Source organism: Mchenga conophoros, linkage group LG16 (assembly GCF_057382185.1).
Source record: "Mchenga conophoros isolate Kocher_MC1m ecotype Shallow Benthic linkage group LG16, M_conophoros_male_GT1.1, whole genome shotgun sequence".
NCBI classification, from domain to species: domain Eukaryota; kingdom Metazoa; phylum Chordata; class Actinopteri; order Cichliformes; family Cichlidae; genus Mchenga; species Mchenga conophoros.
Window position 1 is genome coordinate 35,662,556 of NC_140541.1, and position 19,894 is coordinate 35,682,449.

Here is a 19,894-nt window from a genome sequence, read left to right on the forward strand (position 1 = left end):
ATATTGTTGATGTTGTAACTACACAGTAACGTCATCAGGGCACGAGCGCACAATCACACGCACGTTGTTGCACTTTTGATTCCTTACTGGCACCTACTGTGTCAGTAGTGCGCTTCAAGTCAGGACTTTCCACGCACACGGAGATGTGCTTATAAGGTCTCGGTTCTCTTTGGATCTTAAAATTCCTCAGTGATGAAGTTTAACAAATACAGATACAGATCCTCTCTTACTGAACCCGACTTTATTGCGCTCGTTTAAGTCCCAAACAGACCGCATTTCTCTCCATGGACAAGAAAAAAGGAACGGAGAAATAGCAGATGACGTAATTAACAAAAAGGAAACTTATATATTTTTTGTTACCAATTCTCATCTTTCTTTTATCATTATTTCAATTCATGTTTTCATTCATATCTTTATTTAGCTTCATTTGATTTTTTTTTGTTGTCTTTTTCTTAGTACTATCATTACCATCAGTAGTGGTACAAATAGTACTGGCGGTGGTATTATTACTTATATTGTTATTATTACCAATATTTTTAATATTATTACTGATATTATTATTATTTAATGATGACTCATCTAACCACATAATGTAGATCCCCATATCCACGCATTGGGTTCAACCACATGAAACTCACACCCAGTTTTAATTGAATGCAAACTCTACAAATATGTACAAATGTTTGTTTGTTTGTTTGTTTGTTTGTGTTCTACTCTTTTTCAATGTATTCTTTGTCTCTTGTTCGTGTCAGTGCACAATTTCTTCATAGTTGTTTTTGGCAATGCTGATTAATTCTGGCATTTTCACTATGCATGTTTCACATTTTTATTACCCACTTGTAAACATCTACTCTTACCAGTAGCAGTTTATAAGAGAAAATATATTGAGCAGAATCAAATTGCGTGTGGTTTGTGTGGCCCCCCCACAACGGTCCCAGTTTCACTTAAGCTAGACATCAAGATTGAGCTGGAAAGGATGTGCAGCAGGTTATGGTGTAAGGGCAGAGATGGTAATGTACTAATATGCGTGCGAGTGTGTTGATAAGATGAAAGGAACTTTAAGGAACAAAAGGAGAGAGAGGGGATGACAGTTAGTGAATCAGGAAATGCAGAGGATTGGTAAGGAGGAAGTGAGGGCAGCTGTGAAGAGGATGGAGAATGGAAAGACAGCTGGTCTGGATGCCGTTATGGGAATGACTGGGAGTGAGGGTTTTCACCCAGCCAGTTGTACAGCATCTTGTTAACATTTCATTACCTTTCTTCAGTAGTAAGGAACTGAGCTTTGTTTGATTAAATAATGTTTATTAATACACCTGTTTTCACAGACAAATAGGCACAAAGTTCTGTGCATTCAAATAAATGAAAATGAGGAAGAATTACAATAAAAATAAATCAGAAGATTAAAAAAACACTGTTAACAATAATACAAAAGCAAGTTCAAAGAGAATAAAATAAAAGTCGCAATAAATCAGTTAACATAAATAGCAATACCCCCCCCCCCAGTCGCTAACAAGGAACAGTTATTAAATTCAGAGTCTGTGATCGAAGGCTCGAAGGAGTAAAAACAAGCTTAGATAAATAGTCTAGACCTTGTTCACTTAGTGATCTCTGTGCAAGAATGTGAATTTCACACATAAAACACGTAAAACACATCAGCAGTCTGACTGCACCGTTTTGTAAATCTTGGATGTGAAAAATAGATGATTTAACTAAGTCAGTAAAAAAGGACTTTACGGTTTGCATGAATCAGCCGAGGAGACTATACACCTAAATGAAAGAAACAGAAATGTCAAATAGATTTTATATAAAAGTTAAAGCCTAAAGAAGAAACAAATACTATACCAAAATTATGAATGCTGGACGAGCAAAAGGAAGCAATCACTTGACTGGTTTTTCAGTGTAGTTCAGGAGGAGCTACAATCATGGCCTCAGTCTTGTTGAAATTCAAAACAAATCAATTGCTGGGATAGACATTGAACTAGGTGGATAGCCTCTCGAGCCGGTAAGGCTTAAAAGACAAAAACAGCTGAATGTCAGCATAAATAAATAAGAAATGGAAAGGTTGAACGATGGCAGCTAAAGGAAGGATGTAGCGATATAGTAGTAAGAGACCGGGGACTGAACCTTGTGGAACCTCACAGGTTAGAGAAGAAATGTTGTTTACCCTAAACAGAGAAAGTCCTGTCTGAAAAATCAGAGGAAAACAAGTCTAACACCAAGCCAGAGATACCAGCCGAAACCTCAAGCCTATTAAGTAACATACCATAGTCAATGGTATGAAGGGCTCTATTGAGATCAACTAAAATGAGTACAGAACAATTTCCTGAATCAAATACCATTAGAATCGTATTATAGGGCCAGCTCTGTTCTAGGATGCCCTCTGGACCCAGTGGAGGTGGTGAGTGACAGGAGAACGGCGGCTAAGCTGTCATCCCTGTTGGACAACGTCTCCCACCCCATGCAGCAGACTGTGACAGCACTGAGCAGCTCCTTCAGTGGGAGACTGCGGCACCCACGGTGTGGGACGGAGAGATTTCGCAGGTCTTTCCTCCCCACTGCTGTCAGACTCCACAACAAAGACTTTAACTGAACAAACACACACATCCACACATGTGCAATAACACTAAGTGCAATAATCTTTTCTGGCATCGTTGTATTTTTACTCAGTTGTATATAGCATTCGTATTCTATTTTTATCTTATTGTATATTTTTATTCTATTTTATTCTACTGTATATAGTATATTATTTTATTCTATTCTGTACAGCTGTGTACTGTATTTATTCTTATTGTATTCTAATTTTTGCGTCATAACTTTTGCACTGTCCACTTCCTGCTGTGACAAAACAAATTTCCCATGTGTGGGACTAATAAAGGTTATCTTATCTTATCTTAGACTCTCAATCTCAAGGAAGTGCTGCTTTGGAAAATCAAACTGGAACAGGTCAGAAATCTGTTTTTTGTATAAAAAGGATCTCAATTGACTCCCCACAACTGTTTCTAATAATCTCCTGATAGAGTAAATGGCAATTTTGAAACAGATGGATAATTCCCAACAGAACTGGCATCAAGATTACATTTTTTAAAGTAACAAAACTGGCTCGGAATGCTTAAAACGGGGAATGCCACAACCTTACTTCAAACAGTTGTTAACGGTAGTTAGAAATGAAGAACCATACTTGTAAAAGTCCCAAACAGGAAAGAGGTAAAATCTCAAATAAGTATGAAGAGGGTTTTATCGAGTCCATTACTGTAACTAAGCCATTAACAATAACTGGAAAGAATGACGTAAAGGACTCAGCTCACTAAGAGCCATCTTCACATGCTGAGGAACATAAGGAGAACTTGGATCTTATGGTAACTCGGTCACCTTATTTACAAAATGATTGAGAAATACATTACAGTCATCCTGGGATTATTCTTGTCACAATTAGATTGAGATGGCTGAAATAAAAAGATCCAGTCCCTTTCACTGCTTCATTATAATAGTGGAGAGGATCTTTCAAATAAAGAAGAGGATCAAACGTTCATCTCTGAAATAACAGTCATCAATTGAATGTCAGATCCTAATACAAACACGTTGTTAATACTTAGTTAAAATGAACATTAAAAGAGTGACTTATGGTCACCAAAAGCAACTTCATTTACTGCCAACTTAACACCATAAGCTATGTCCAAGTTGCATTTTTGCGAGGATAGTGGGACCAGATACATGTTGAACAAAGAGCACATGACACTCATTAACTTAGTGGTACTGTCTGATCAACCATCAGCATTAATGGTCAAGTCCTCAACTTACTGCAGTTTGATGGAAACTGTGAAAATATTATTTAGCATTGAAAAACAAGCTGATTTTTGCTTGTATATCTCATCAGTTATAGTTCTGACAAATTGTCTTTTCTTGCATACAAAAAGTGACACAAACTTGTTTTAATCTTACGTTTAAGTGTGTCAGTTTCAAGTAAGACCTCCAGTGTTACTAGATTGGAAGATGAATTTTGTGCCTGGGATCAGAGTGTTCCTTATTTACACGATCAAAGATAGTTTTTCTGCTACTTTCGGAAAAAAAAATCCATAAAGGAGTATGAAACTCTTCAAGCATCATGTCGGCAGTTTCCCCTGCAGTGGCTGATGAGGTGATTTTTAAGTTGCAAAGCTTTTCTCAGATCCACTTGCTAGATGGATTTCTTCAGCCCAAGCAGAGTGAGCTCATACCTTTAGAGAAACAGGTGTGAAATATTCACATGACTATATCTAAAAACAAATAATCACCCACACACGGTTTTACATTAGAGTCCATGACTTGCAATCAACAAAGAAACAAAGAAACCAGCACCAGTTTGTATTTGGTGCTGAAAGTGGTTATTTTAGTGAAAACCCAGAAACAAGTATTGCCCCTTATAAGATGCTTCATACTGACACTCATATGTATGTATAGATAGATAGAAAACAAATAGATTAAACTGCTTTTTAAAGCTTGTATCAGAAAAAATGAGTTGTTTATATTAGATAGTAATTATATTTGTTTCAATTTTAATGACACCAATACTGATTATTTCTTAATATGTTTTTAAAAATTAAGATTATTTTTATCAGAAGCATATATCACTCTAATTACTATAAAAATGTTTATTTACAAATAGGAATATTCCTCAGTGTATAGTTTTATTATTTTTAAGGTATCAATGCCGTTTACCCTGACGTAGCATAACATACCAAGCCAATGCCCTTTTTCTCTCTGGAGACCAACATCTTGTTACTTTTCACAGACACATACAACTTCCTAGTTTGTGCTTCCCTGAGTGTCACATCGAACTGAAACCTGTGACAAAAGATGATTGTCAGAAAAGTAAAAGAAAGTAACACTGTGCACAAACTTTAAAACTCCCAGCTCTTCGTTTTTTAAAAAACAAACGGGATATGTAGAATTAGTTTATTACGCTCACTTTTCTTTGAAAATGGGATTGATCGCCCTCTTCTTGACACCGGTCCTCTTGCGATGCTTCAAGCTTTGGACAGGAAGGAGATACAGGCGGACGTAAGAGTCTGTGCCGTTCTCACTGCAGGGGAATAAATTCCTGCGTGACAGAGGATTTTAAAAGAAAACTGTATATTATATGTGCAATTTACAATCTCTAACTGTTGCCTTTTTCTCATCTGATGTGTTGAGTTCAGATAATTTAAAACAAAAATAATGAATATCTTAATATTCTTAAATTAAGCCTGTTTATGACTTATACCAGCTACTGCAAACATATTATATGACATATTTTCAATATCCTGGACCTAGGTGTATATATATATTATTTCAACATATGGTGCTTATTAGAAAAAGAGTTTAATGTCATCACACTAAAAATGCAAATCATAACTGGTGCTGCTTGATCGCTGTGACATACCTGCAATTGTTAACAAAGACCATGAGTTTGTTCCTCATGGCTGCATATTGTACAGACAACGCAATCTCTCCAAATGAACCCAGATGATTCCTAATGGCCCTTTAGAGGTAAAAATAAATATATGAATGTCACCTTTTCTTTCTTTCAGTTCTTTTGAGAATGCAGCATCTCGCTTAGTTCATTATATCTGTAAAAATATTAAAAGTCAGCGTTAGAGGACAGAAATGGACACACAGAGAACAATTCTCACTCTGGATAGGAGGCTCCATCTGACAGGTCGAATCGTGATGAATTGATGACGTTCTCTAACAGCAGGCTGTGGGAGTCAAACCGACGCAAGTTTATTGATGAAGATGATTGCTTCCTGTTTTCAGGCGCCTGGGAGGAGCCACAGCCTTGAGCCAAATAGCCTTTGCTTGGTGATGCTCCCTCCAGGTTCGGAGTAGAGGCAGCAGGGATATTGTTGGAGGAAGCTGTGTGAGAGGAGGGTGGAGCATTGGAGGGATTGGAGACTGAGCTGTACCCTGATTTTCTGGCCTGTTGTTGTTTGCCTTGTGGAGGAGGACTGAAGATAGTCTGGGATGGAGGCTCTTCCAAATTAAGAATCTGTGTGAGATTTACATCAGAGCTGATGAGGAATTGTATTGGCAGTACTAGTGAATAACACAATGGGGGCGGGGGGAACAAAAACAACAACTAAAATAAATAAAACAGGGAAACCTAAGAGATCTTTAGCCTTGCATGCCCACCCTGAGAGTGGCCCTCAGTTTGATCTGGCTGTTTGCTCCAGAGCGCTCCAGCATGAAGCGCTGGTCTAGAGTCAGGTTGGAGGTTCTGAGCAGGTGACTGAGGGGCAAGCTGAGAACACCGACTAGATTCTTCTTCTCAGGCTCTTTGACCTGAACCACATGAACAAAGAAAATATGAAAAAACAAAGATTAGATTAAACTTATGAAGAGATCAGATGGAATATGGTGTTACAACATTGGCAACACACTGGAGAAATCAAGGTTTGAATGATTGGTTTACAGGCATACAAAACAAAAACTGTATGAAGAACATATCTGATTAAAAACTGGAAAAAATGTGAGAACATGCTATCACTTTTCTAATTAGGTTATTAAATTAAAGGTTTTAAACTATTTATTTTACATTATTTTACAAACAGTACGGAGTAAATGACAAACCTGAACAATGAGCTCCTGTGCACTGACATTATGCACAAAGAAGGTGAAACCCTTTTCCCAAACTGGATCTTTAGATGCATACGCAACCTGTGGAAAGAGAGCAAGACGGTCACTGTGATGTGTGGATGTAACTGCAATCTCTGAAGCAGATGAACTGACCAGTGTTTTAAATTTTTACAGAAGAAAAATAATCGAAAAAAGGACATATGCACTTAAAGGTGGAAATGGCGTATTAGCAATACCTACCTCGCTTTTCTTAACGTCGTCGTCAATGGACATTTCCACAAAGGAGTTGGGACAGGTGGTTCTCTTTGTGAGCTGAAATAAAAGCAAACCAGTGAGGCAGTGAGAACATCTGTTCTAGTTTACAACTACTGTTAGCTGAGTCTGTGTTTCTGTGAGCCACTGTCAACATTTAAACCAGAAATAAACCCTTGCACATACAGGGAGTGCAGAATTATTAGGCAAATGAGTATTTTGTCCACATCATCCTCTTCATGCATGTTGTCTTACTCCAAGCTGTATAGGCTCGAAAGCCTACTACCAATTAAGCATATTAGGTGATGTGCATCTCTGTAATGAGAAGGGGTGTGGTCTAATGACATCAACACCCTATATCAGGTGTGCATAATTTTTAGGCAACTTCCTTTCCTTTGGCAAAATGGGTCAAAAGAAGGACTTGACAGGCTCAGAAAAGTCAAAAATAGTGAGATATCTTGCAGAGGGATGCAGCAGTCTCAAAATTGCAAAGCTTCTGAAGCGTGATCATCGACCAATCAAGCGTTTCATTCAAAATAGTCAACAGGGTCGCAAGAAGCGTGTGGAAAAACCAAGGCGCAAAATAACTGCCCATGAACTGAGAAAAGTCAAGCGTGCAGCTGCCAAGATGCCACTTGCCACCAGTTTGGCCATATTTCAGAGCTGCAACATCACTGGAGTGCCCAAAAGCACAAGGTGTGCAATACTCAGAGACATGGCCAAGGTAAGAAAGGCTGAAAGACGACCACCACTGAACAAGACACACAAGCTGAAACGTCAAGACTGGGCCAAGAAATATCTCAAGACTGGTTTTTCTAAGGTTTTATGGACTGATGAAATGAGAGTGAGTCTTGATGGGCCAGATGGATGGGCCCGTGGCTGGATTGGTAAAGGGTAGAGAGCTCCAGTCCGACTCAGACGCCAGCAAGGTGGAGGTGGAGTACTGGTTTGGGCTGGTATCATCAACGATGAGCTTGTGGGGCCTTTTTGGGTTGAGGATGGAGTCAAGCTCAACTCCCAGTCCTACTGCCAGTTTCTGGAAGACACCTTCTTCAAGCAGTGGTACAGGAAGAAGTCTGCATCCTTCAAGAAAAACATGATTTTCATGCAGGACAATGCTCCATCACACCTCACTGTGTTATTGCGTTGTCACACTATGGCCACCAGAGGGCAGTCAGAGGCAATGCTTCTGAAGGCAACAGAACTGAGAAATGTTTAGCTGGTCTCTGTGAAAACATGCTCCTTGCCTGCCAGTGCCTAAATAACAAGATGAATGGATTCACACATAATACCATGTAACTATAAAAAGATCTGTGAGTATAGCAACCTTGGTAATGTGTCAGTGTGTGTCTGATTTAAAAAAAGATTTAATAGTTCTAATTTCCTCAAAAGTTCCCGACTATGTTCACTTTCTGCATTCTTCTTTATGCTAGCAAACGTAACCTGAACATTGCTCAGGAGGAAGACCAGCTGTCAGTAACACAGCTACGTAAAATCAGAGGCATTTGCCAGACAAAAAGGCCAGCTTTCACAGACACAAGAGCACTTGGAGTGATAACACAAAGCTCCTGATCAAACTGAGACATCAACATTCAAAAGCATCATCAACTCTAGGACACAAAAATGAAAGAAAAGCTAAGTACCAATGAAAGATAAGGACTGCCCTTTGTTATGAGCCACAAACTCGAAAGCAAAGTTGAAATATTGTTCAAGAGAGTTACATTTTTGGACAATTTTATAGTAGAAAGAAAATAAATTTAACACCCCCCCCCCCAATATCTAAATTTTTCATTAACGACAAATTTATGTGATTTATTTTTCTTTTTTAGTGCAGCAGAAATTAAATTACAAAATGCATTCTCAGAACTGACGCCAGTTTTATCTGATATCAGATGAAAAAATATCTCCATTATGACCAGTGGGCTGGTTTTAACAACAATATGTGCAATCACACAGAAAGTTAGATGTTTATGTGCTCGCTGCCGAGAAGTAAAATATATCACTCTCTGTTATTTTTAATGAGTAAAACAAAGCTTGAATTTTTTATATACCTATGTCAAATTTTAATTTCAAATAAACACACTTTTACTGTTTTTCAGTGGCGCAACACTCAGTTAAATATAAAGCGCTCTAATACTGTACTTTGGTGCCAAATATTCTTATAAAATTAGAAGATAATAAAGTGAAACTACTTTTCTCGAGACTCACGGCCATCTTTTTGTAGAGCAGTACAAAAATACAGCTGAGCACATTTGCATCACTGACTTACGTCAGTATTTTCTAATACTCCCTATTAGAAGATACTTACTGGTAGATCTGCGGCACTGTGCAGGTACACTGCAAGCACAGCACAGGCAAAATTGTCCGTGGACTGGAAGGAAGAGTTGGGAGAGAGAATGAACATGAGTTACATAGCAGCTGGACACTGAGCTACCTACAGCGGCAGTTAAAAGATGAATAATAAAATCCTGATGTTATTGACATCAAAGAAACACTAAGCTGCTGTACCTCCTTCAGCAGGCTGGTGTCAGTCTGAAGGGAAAACCACTGGAGCTTAAGATGAACTTCACCATGCAGTGCCCTGTCCACAGGAAACCACTGCATGAGTAAAAGGATGTTCAAAAGGATTAAATACAAATCTAGAACTAGAGGAAATTATAACAGAAGCTTGAACACTACATAAATCCTGCAATGTCCTCTAGCACAGAAATACTGCTATTAGTTGTTTATTAGCGTTAAAAAAGCTCACCTGATCCATTTGTTTCTCCCTCTTCACTTCTCCAAAATCAAGGTTATATCTAAATTAGACAAGAAATGTAGAATAACATCAGAACTCAGACAGATCATTATTTTAATCAGTTTCGTGGCTCAGAAATGCATACCAAAGCAATAATCATATCACTACATTTAAAAAGAAAGTAAAACTACACACACTGACATGAGACACGGACTTTCAAATTAACACAGGAAACACGGCAGGCACAGACAAGACACTGAACTAAACCTACCCTAACATGAAGATTACAATAATAATAATAATAATCAGCACAACTAAGGAATCAGAACCTAAATCATAATACAGAATAATACAAAAACACCAGAAACAGAAAATGCTGGGTCAAACGACCCAGAAGCGTGAAAGCTTTGATTGGTCATGTATGGCCAGTAAAACCAGAAAAGTGCTATACAAATACAAGTAAATGACATATTATGGACAAAAATTAAATATGTTGAATATTGAGTGATAAAACTGTCTTTAAGTTGGATCTGTTGACATCAGTGACTACAGGAGGCACTACAACGAGAAATCTACTGATGACTGATTGGCAGATGCTGCCTAAAGATGGGGCAATCGTGGCTCAAAGAGTTGGCAGTTCGTCTTGTAACCGGAAGGTTGCCAGTTCGAGCCCCGGCCGTTGTGTCCTTGGGCAAGACACTTCACCTACCGCCTACTGGTGTTGGCCAGAGGGGCCGATGGCGCGATATGGCAGCCTGGCTTCTGTCAGTCTGCCCCAGGGCAGCTGTGGCTACACCTGTAGCTGCCTCCACCAGTGTGTGAATGTGAGAGTGAATGAATAGTGGTATTGTAAAGCGCTTTGAGGGCCCCGAAAAGCGCTATATAAATGCAATCCATCATTATTATTATCATTAAAGAATTTGGCCAAAATCCATTTAATATTCGATTTACCTTCCAAGACAATCATCTTTGTCTGCGCCCTCATTGCACAGCTCTAATTCTAGCTCCTGCCCCGGGGCCTCATGGACAATAAACTGCACACACAAAAACAACAACAACAATGTTTTAATTGTCTTTCAAGTATTTTGATTAAATTTCACTGAATGGGATTTCAGTGGGTTACATTAAGAAAAAGTGGATATAAGATACTGAGCAAAAATGCAAACAAACTCCACGTAATTGTGTTTTCAAGTTTGTCCATGAGAATTAAGTGACACATTTTTTTGTTAAGGGAAAAAAGAGTGTCAGAATCAAACAGTAATCGATTACTGAATCAAAGTGTGGATAAGTGCAGTGTGTTTGTGTACCTCATACACTTCATTCCATTTTGGGAACAAATTCTCTTTGACAGTCTTGCTTTTGAAATGCGTGCTGCCCACTCTCAGTGTGGCATATCGGTCTGATTTCGCTTTCATTAAATTCATCACGTGTGTGTTCTTAGCCACCAGATCTCTGGCCTCCAACAAGTGGACCCTCACCACCCCCTGAGATGAAAAAGCACAAGTATTCACATTAACAGTCAGGTAAACTGAAAGAGCAAAAAACTAGCAATAGTCAAAACAACATTCAAAATTTTTATACTTTTTTATTTTGATAGGATTCTGTTTTTTAATGTGAACTGCTGCTTACTGTAGCTGCAAGTTATAAGATGAAAATAACTCCAAAAATATTTAACATGAGGAAGTGGGAACCTCATCTGGTCCCCTTTGACCTTGTCTATGAGGGGAATGCACATGCGGTTGGGCAACACCATGATGGAAGCTATAGCATCCAAGATCGTCTCCTCAGACAGTGAACTGTGAGGTGAAAGATGTGATGAGAGAGGACAGCAACCAAACAAGTAAACACCGAGTAATAAAATCATTCATTTCAAATATTTAAAATATTATTTGAGACCTTAAAGAAGGGATGCTCAAAAGGTTTGGCGTACCAGTCCAGTTTATGTGCAGAGTTTTAAACATTACTAACTACAAGGCTCCACTCGTCATAATAAGGCTGTGAGAAAGTCTCTGGCCACTTACAGGGCGGCGAAGGAAGAAAAAAGTCACTCCTCCCACCAGCGGTACTTGACCAATAAGAGGCTCTAAAATGACCCTCAGCATCCCCTGAAGCTGGAAGATTCAGAGCGAGTTTTACATGAACAGTAAGCATGTGATATAGACGATGGAGAGAACACAGAAAAATGAGATGCTCACTTTAAGTCCTTTCACACGAGTTGTGATTGCCAGGCTCACATCAGTGCTCATGTCCACATCACCATCATAACTGGAGAGTAAACTGAGCTGGTCAGACATAAATGATGACAAGAGAAAACATCACACTACCGTGTGGCTCAGGGGGTTGGGAATCGCATCTGTAACCGGAAGGTCACCGGTTCGATCCCTGGGCTCTCTGTCCTGGTCGTTGTGTCCCTGGGCAAGACACTTTACCCTACTTGCCTACTGGTGTTGGCCAGAGGGGCCGATGGCGCGATATGGCAGCCTGGCTTCTGTCAGTCTGCCCCAGGGCAGCTGTGGCTACAACCGTAGCTGCCTCCACCAGTGTGTGAATGCGAGAGTGAATGAATAGTGGTATTGTAAAGCGCTTTGTGTGCCTTGAAAAGCGCTATATAAATCCAATCCATTATTATTATTACTACTTTGTAAACTAAGGTGAAAAAATGTGTTTGACCAACCTTATATTCATGTCTAGAATCACTTCCCTATGTTCCACTTCATGTGTGTACGCTCTTATTCCAGTGATCTTGAGAGGCTGAAAAAAAAAAAAAAAAAAAAAAAAAATCACTCGGCCACAATACATCACCTATGATGCACTTCCAATGATGAATGTTACTGAATTTTTGAAGCAGAACAAATAAAAATGGTGCATAAATCAAAACCACACACTTTGTATCCAAAATGAATCTTGGTAAATGTGAACACTTTGAGTGCAGGATTGGAGGACCTGATGGATGACTGGATCTTTTCTCTAAGTAGCTTCTCCATGTACATCCCAATGAATGGCCACGCCTGCTCCAACACCTGAACACATAAAAAAACACCACACCACTTTAGCACAACTTGATTCAGCACCTATGAGATCACATGGTACATAGAATTTTATTTGCTCTCTTATATGAGGTGAAAACAAAAAGGCTTAATGTATCAAATGGCTTATTTAACTTTTTAAAATGACAACTTATTTTAATATTTTTGTAGCCTAAGCCTGCTTTAAATTTCTCGAGAATCTGTGGCAAGATCTGAAAACTGCTGTTCACAAACGCTGTCCATCTAATCTGACTGAGCTGGAGCTGTTTTGCAAAGAAGAATGGGCAAGGATTTCAGTCTCTAGATGTGCAAAGCTGGTAGAGACAGACCCTAAAAGACTGGCAGCTGTAATTGCAGCAAAAGGTGGTTCTACAAAGTATTGACTCAGGGGGCTGAATAATTACGCACACCCCACTTTGCAGTTATTTATTTGTAAAAAATGTTTGGAATCATGTATGATTTTCGTTCCATTTCTCACGTGTACACCACTTTGTATTGGTCTTTCACGTGGAATTCCAATGAAATTGATTCATGTTTGTGGCTGAAATGTGACAAAATGTGGGGCCGAATACTTTTGCAAGCCACTGTATGCTAAGTGAGCCTACCGCAGACATGAGCGAGACAGATAAATATGAAGGGATGCCGGATCGGATGTCACCCAGATCAACAAGGTCCGCGTCAGGTGTTGAGGAACCAGGGCACCCTGATGAAAAGTGGGCCAGTTTTCAGCCACCTCCTGTACATTGATGACATCAAGCTGTATGCCAAGAGTGAATGAAACATCGATTCCACCAGGATATACAGCAATGAAATCGGAATGTCAGTCGGACTGGAGAAACGTAGTCGGATGATAACAACAACAACAACAAAGAGAGGGAAAGTAGTCAGAACTGAGGGGATCGAACTACCAGAAGGAAACATTGCATACACTGGGGACAGTTACAAGTACTTGGGGATCCCACAGGCAAATGGGAACCATGAAGAGGCCGTTAGGAAAGCTGCAACCACCAAGTACCTGCAGAGGGTCAGGCAATTCCTGAGGAGCCAGCTGAATGGTAAGAACACCTACGCCCTGCCCATGATCAGGTATCCTGCTGGGATAATAAGCTGGCCAAAGGAGCAGATAGAAGCCACTGACATAAAGACAAGGAAGAAACATTGAAAAAGAAACACTGGCTGCCCTCTCCCCACACTGGAAGTTCTACACAATGCCCACTGTTTTAAAAAGGCCCAAAACATCATAAAAGACACCTCACATCCTGGCCACTCGCTGTTCGAACTGTTGCCCTCAGGCAGACGGTACAGGGCAATCAGAGCAAGGACTAATAGACTCAAACACAGTTGTTATCCAACTGCAATAACACATCTGAATACTACAAAAAAAATGTCCATCACGCCACTCTTGTGTTAATCTATGCACGGCCTGAAGCATGTGTGTGGGAATGTATGTGAATGTTTTACTGTTACATCTTATTAGTATTTTAAGTATTCTATCTATTTTATTTATTGAATTTTATTGTTTTATTTATATTTTGATATTGCTAGGGATGTTGCAATGATCGGGGACCATTCTTCATTTCGTTGTTCTCGTGACAATGACAATAAAGTTTCTGATTCTGATTCTGATTGTGGGTCTGCATACAAGGACAATTATAAAATATAATAAATAAATAAGGGTGGAGGTGCTGTGGTCATTTAGGGTGGAGATGGTAATTCTACTGAGACCAAAGTACTGCACAAGACCGGAAAATATTGCACATACCAAAGATACTGCACATGAGCCCAAAAAATATTGCACAGAACATGGAAAGATTGAGATATTGCACATGGATGATCAATAGCAGTGTCAGAGTGGATGTGTTGGACAAGTCTTTACTCACTCTTAGTTTGCATTAAGAGTTCTGACGGCCATCGGGAAGAAGGTGTTCTTTAGTCTGTTGTTTTTGCACCTGATGGATCTGAACCTTTTTCCAGAGGGCGGGATGTTGAAGAGGTGGTGGTTAGGATGGAGGTGGTCCTGTATACTTGCCCTGGCTCTGGAGAGACATCTTGAGCTGGCAATTAAGTCCAGGGAGGGGAGTGGACCGCTGATCAACTTCTCTGCATACAAACCTTAATGTCCTTTCAAATAATTTTTCAAGCACTTATATATCAAAGCTTGCATATCATGAATAATATGAAAGAGCTGTGTACAATACTGTTGGAGGGATTGTTTTTAAAGGCACTTCAGTTTCCCTCAGTTTTGGCCTGCTGAGTCATTGTTCAGGTAGTGTTCAACATAAATTGATATGTGAATTGACAGCGATGATGCTGTATCAGAAGACACAGACAGCTGTTGTATTTTGAACGTACCTGTGTTAACCCTGGTTTAACACTTACTTACATGTGTTAAACTATCTGTAAAGGTTCATAGTTATCATAAACTCTTTAGAGAAACTCAGCGCCGTTGCTAGGTAACCAATTAACTCGCCCTAAAGCCTGTGAACAAGAGGACCCACGCGCATGTACGCTTCAACTGCTTTTCCTCTTCGGTGTTATGTTATGTTTAACTAAACAGGATCACAAATCACCTAAACAGGAACGCCTGTTTAGATTAACAAGCCGACTCTGTATATGTGGTGGTACTGCCCCCTAGCGACTCTTTCCCAGAGTACAGTCAGCCTTGAAAAGTAGTACTGCACTCTATCACTCATATAAGAGCATGTGGAAATTGCAAACAGTGCGAGGAATATAATAAGCAATAAAATAGCAATACAGTGGTCCCTCGCTATAACGCGGTTCACAATTTTGCACGTTTTTTTTTCTTTACTGGAAAAACTAACTACAAAACACTGTATGATACTTGGAACCGGGAAACATGGAGGGACACAATCAGACAAACCAACAACAGATAAAGGAAGACAGAGGGCAAAATACACAAGAGGGTAACGAGGGAAACAGGAACAGGGAACACAGCTGGGACTAATCACACACATGAGACAGGGAGAAAGTGAAACAGAATAGACGAACGCAGGACTGTCAAAGTAAAACAAGAAATTCACGAACATGGAAACTAGGGCGACCAGGCATAACACAAGGAATTCAGGGAGGCACAGTAACAAAATCTAAAGCCTAGAAATGACAAAATACAAAAGCTAACTTAGGGAGCTACAAATACAAAAGACTACGCCACGAGAGCCACAAAATAGAGAATATTCACCAGACCCAAGATCATGACACTTACAATCTTTATTTTTGGATATGCATATTATCTACCATCACACAAAATTTGAAAAGGATATCTTGGAAAGCTTTGGACGCTAAACAGACTAACAAACGTGACTGATTACATACTCCCTGCGTTCAGTGGGGAGAATAGGGACTCTATACCCCCAGCTGGTCATCTGGGAATCTGCCTGAAGAGATTTATTCTTTTCACAATCACACTTTCACACTGAAATGATGTCAAATCAACCATGTATTAGTTTGAAGATATTTATTTGCCATGAATATGAATTGAAAATGAATGTCCCTTTTAGTTTCAGCTCAAAAACAACAACTGGGAACAGCTTCCCTGCTCAATAATTAATGTAAAACAGAAAAACATCAAACTATTAGCCAAGACAAAGTCTTCATCCACTATAGATCTCTGGTAGTCTGAAGACAGTTCTACTAAAAATATTCTGCCACCTGTTGTAACAAATTTACCAACTACAATTGAGATTTTTTTTAAATAATACATAAATACAAAAAAAAATAATCTTTCTTTAAAGTGTTTATGTCAAACCTCTGATTAACTACTTAGCTCAGAACTGTAGTCCCTCATAAAGAGAGTGACGGCGTACTGAGATGTTATTTTGAATGGTCTGAGAAGATTAGCTTTAAAAGGAATGACATCCTATTGAGTCAGTAACTGAGGCCAAAGAACTTGGCTTGTGCCCTTCTTGGATGCAGTTTTACTTCCAATGAGCTGCAGAACAGCTCAGCTGCCTCGATGTAAAATCTGCTTAGTGGGACTTCGTGCATTTCAGTGTTTATCGAAGTCTGTAATCCTTCCTCACCATGCACTCACTCATCTACATTGCTGTAACAAACATTTGGCTTTTACCTGATTTGCCCCAATATATATACATAAAAACTGTCAATAAATCTATTTACAATATAACACTAAAGATGAACTTTGGTTCAGATGAAATAACCAAAATATAGGCGTTGCTTTGCTTGCACAAACCTTTTTTTCATTGTTATTAAGGGTCTTTTTGTTACAAAAAAAAAAAAAAAAAGCACACACACACACACAAATAAATCTTGGTTTGCTGTGTTTCGGATGAGTAAGGAGTATGAACGTCTGTCATTTTCTCTGCAGCGGTTGCAGCAGCAGCTTTTCAAGCTGAAGTTTCTCTCAGTTGTACATGTTACACTCACTTCTTCAGCCCGGGTAGAGTGAGCTCATACCTTCAGAGAAAAGAAATATCACACGTTTATGTGATTATAAGTATAAAATAAAAATTAGCAAAGGTTATCTTCTATTGTTTTAATTCCCTTCTGCCATCAGGCAGATAGGCTCTATGCCCTCCACAATTACACTCATCTGGGAATTTGTACAAAAACTGTTTATGCTACATTGCTATAAAACTTCCATAACGGCAGCAATAGTCCAGGAAGTTATATAAAAAAAAGACACAGGAAAAAAGTGCCCCACAGCAAAGGGGCAATCAGAGCGACACATCAGGAATTACTAACATTTTGTTTGTAGCTAGTGTCACATAAACCATGCAAAAAGAAAAGTGTCCCCTTACCACGCTGTGATGCCTTTGACTAGATCCATTTCTGATAGATCTATTATTATCTGTGGACAGAAGCAAAAGTGTCATTAATTATCTGGAACAGGCTGCAAAAGAGTGACAGCCAAAGACAGTTTGACATGAAAGGGATCAATAAAAAAGAAAACTGTTATGAGCCCGTTTGGAAAATGAAAGGTTGCATATTTGTTCGACAAATCGCAGTGCACCGAGCAGTTTCACTAACAACCTTTTACCCCACAGCTGTAAAAGGCTTTCTGGGGTCTTGTCGTCAGGCAGACACCAGTGGCGATGTAGGAATTTCAAGTTGATACTACATCTCCTCAAAATCGTGTATGAATTTTGAATCTTAGTGACCTCAACCTCAATGTGCATTTCAAAAGTCAAGTTTTTTGAGAATCTTGTTAATGTGATAACTCAAGAAGGAAGTTACCTAGGAATTTCAAATTTATACCATAGGTTCATCTACTAGGTGGCCAAGAGTGGCACTGGACGGCTGCAAGTAGTTTTAAAGCTTAGGTCAGGAACAGAAATATAGAAAGGGAAGTAAGTTTCACACAAAGAAATAAAGTCTGAATTTTTTTTATGGTAGTTTCATTTTAAAGACATAATATTTATCAAAAATCCAGAAAAAAAATCATAAAAGTTATAAACTGATTTGCATGTCATTGACTGAAATAAGTATTTGCCTAAAACCAAGCCATTATTCTGGCTGCTACAAATTTACTGTGATTACAGTTAATCAATCAAGATACTACTGATGTCAATTCATTATATTTATAAAGCACACCTGTCTACAGGATCAGTTTCCTCCATGTTTACAAGGAAGGAAATGCTGAGTATGACGGAGCTGGAAACATAATACTTTGAGACTTTTTTCCCTTGTTTTTGCCAAGGGTACAGGACGATCTCAGCACATTAAGGGGTCGATGAACAGGGCCATAAAAGAACCTTCTTCCTTCAGACAGAACACTGAAGGTGGGTCGTGGATAGGTCTTCCAAAATGACAGTGACCTAAAACATACCACCAACATGTAAATCATTTATCACTTTGATGTAATGCTTTCTTTTCTGGACTTTCGGTTCATATTCTGTGTTTCTGCATCAATATTAGAGTGTGTTCATTTCTTTCTAAGTTAGCAAAATTGCAAATTCAGCAGGGGCTCTAATGCTTTCCTCCCCATTGTACATAGTTACATATTTTATTATTTATATTTTCAGGGAATCACTACCACATGAGTAGCTCATCTGATCTATAAGTATAATTACCCACCGAGCCAATGTCCTTTCTCTCTCTGGAAACCAACATCTTGTTATTTTTCACAGATACATCCAACTTCCTAGTTTGTGCTTGCTCGAGTAAGACGTCAAACTCAACCCTGTGATGAAAGCAGGTTGGGACAAAAAGGAAACCATGTCAATGGCTGAGCTTTAAAGATACACAATCTGCAAACTATAAATTATCAATTCTTCCTATTTGAAAAAATTAGTACAAGATGGTTAATGAATCAGGTAAGCGTACTTTTCATTGAAGACAGGATTAGTTGTCCTCTTCTTGACATGCGTCTTCTTACGATGCTTCCAGGTTTGGTCGGGGAGGAGATACAGGCGGACGTAAGAGTCTGTGCCATTCTCGCTGCAGGGGAATAGGTTCCTGTGTGGTACAGACCACGGTATTTAAGTTTTGAATATTTAATTACATTTTTTACTGCCTTAAATACTATTGAAGACAGATTTTTGGGACATACCTGCAACTGTTAACAACGACAACAAGCTTATGTCTCAGGGTTGCGTAGCGTATAACCAGCTCAATCTCTCCAAACGAACCCTGATGATTCCTAATGGCCCTAAAGAGAAACAAATATGCAAAGGTCACTTTTATTTCTACTCTTTCAAAAATGCAGCAACTGCCTCAGTTCACCATATTTCTAAAAAGGTTAGATGTCGACATTAACAGAACATGCAGAGAACAAAGTCTCACTCGGGATAGGTGGCTCCATCTGACAGGTCGAATCGTGATGAAGCAATAGAGTTCTCCGATAGCAGGCTGTGAGAGTCGAACCGACGCAAGTTTGCTGATGACGATGATTCCTTCCTGTTTTCAGGCGCCTGGAAGGAGCCACGGCGTTGAGCTAAATAACCTTCATTTGGTGAAGTTGGCACTTGTTTCGGAGTAGAGACAACAGGAATTTCTTTGGAGGAAACTGCGTTAGAAGAGGATGGAGCGTTGGAGGGATTGGAGACTGAGGTATTCCCTGCTTGTTTGGTCTGTTGCTGTTTGACTTCTGAAGGAGGATTGACGATAGGCTTGGGTGGAGGCTCTTCCAATTTAAGAATCTGTGTGAGTTGAAGACATGAGCAGTGCTACTGTGGCTAAAACCATCACTTATGAGAGAGGTGGAAAACACAATGGGGAAACCAACAGAGATAATTTGCTTTGGGTGTATGTTTGCATGCCCACCCTCAGAGTGGCCTTCAGTTTGATCTGGCTGGTTGCTCCAGAGCGC

The 19,894-nt window shown here is 39.3% G+C and overlaps 2 protein-coding genes across 2 annotated transcripts in view; both read right to left on the reverse strand.

Moving 5' to 3' along the window:
* Positions 1 to 4,174: 4,174 nt before the first annotated feature.
* On the reverse strand, positions 4,175 to 13,220 carry LOC146557226 (extended synaptotagmin-3-like). Its single transcript, XM_085250550.1, has 21 exons — positions 13,212 to 13,220; positions 12,466 to 12,600; positions 12,255 to 12,331; positions 11,776 to 11,845; positions 11,602 to 11,691; positions 11,477 to 11,547; positions 11,256 to 11,376; positions 10,888 to 11,064; positions 10,532 to 10,614; positions 9,593 to 9,641; positions 9,352 to 9,441; positions 9,148 to 9,214; positions 9,036 to 9,057; positions 6,832 to 6,940; positions 6,586 to 6,672; positions 6,148 to 6,297; positions 5,649 to 6,004; positions 5,399 to 5,497; positions 4,946 to 5,077; positions 4,696 to 4,821; positions 4,175 to 4,214 (listed from the first exon to the last, which is right to left on the reverse strand). The coding sequence occupies exons 1-21, from the start codon at positions 13,218 to 13,220 to the stop codon at positions 4,175 to 4,177; spliced, it is 2,160 nt and encodes a 719-aa protein (XP_085106676.1).
* A 2,646-nt stretch (positions 13,221 to 15,866) lies between these two features.
* The window catches only part of LOC146557227 (extended synaptotagmin-3-like), a 15,087-nt gene continuing 11,059 nt past the window's right edge, over positions 15,867 to 19,894 (reverse strand). The window contains exons 17-23 of the mRNA XM_085249149.1: positions 19,849 to 19,894; positions 19,369 to 19,724; positions 19,136 to 19,234; positions 18,910 to 19,041; positions 18,661 to 18,766; positions 17,385 to 17,434; positions 15,867 to 17,040 (exon numbers count right to left, since the gene is read on the reverse strand). The exon at positions 19,849 to 19,894 is cut by the window's right edge and continues 104 nt beyond it. Of these exons, the coding sequence (XP_085105275.1) occupies positions 17,007 to 17,040; positions 17,385 to 17,434; positions 18,661 to 18,766; positions 18,910 to 19,041; positions 19,136 to 19,234; positions 19,369 to 19,724; positions 19,849 to 19,894 (823 nt within the window). The 3' untranslated portion in view covers positions 15,867 to 17,006. The remainder of the gene's footprint in view (positions 17,041 to 17,384; positions 17,435 to 18,660; positions 18,767 to 18,909; positions 19,042 to 19,135; positions 19,235 to 19,368; positions 19,725 to 19,848) is intronic.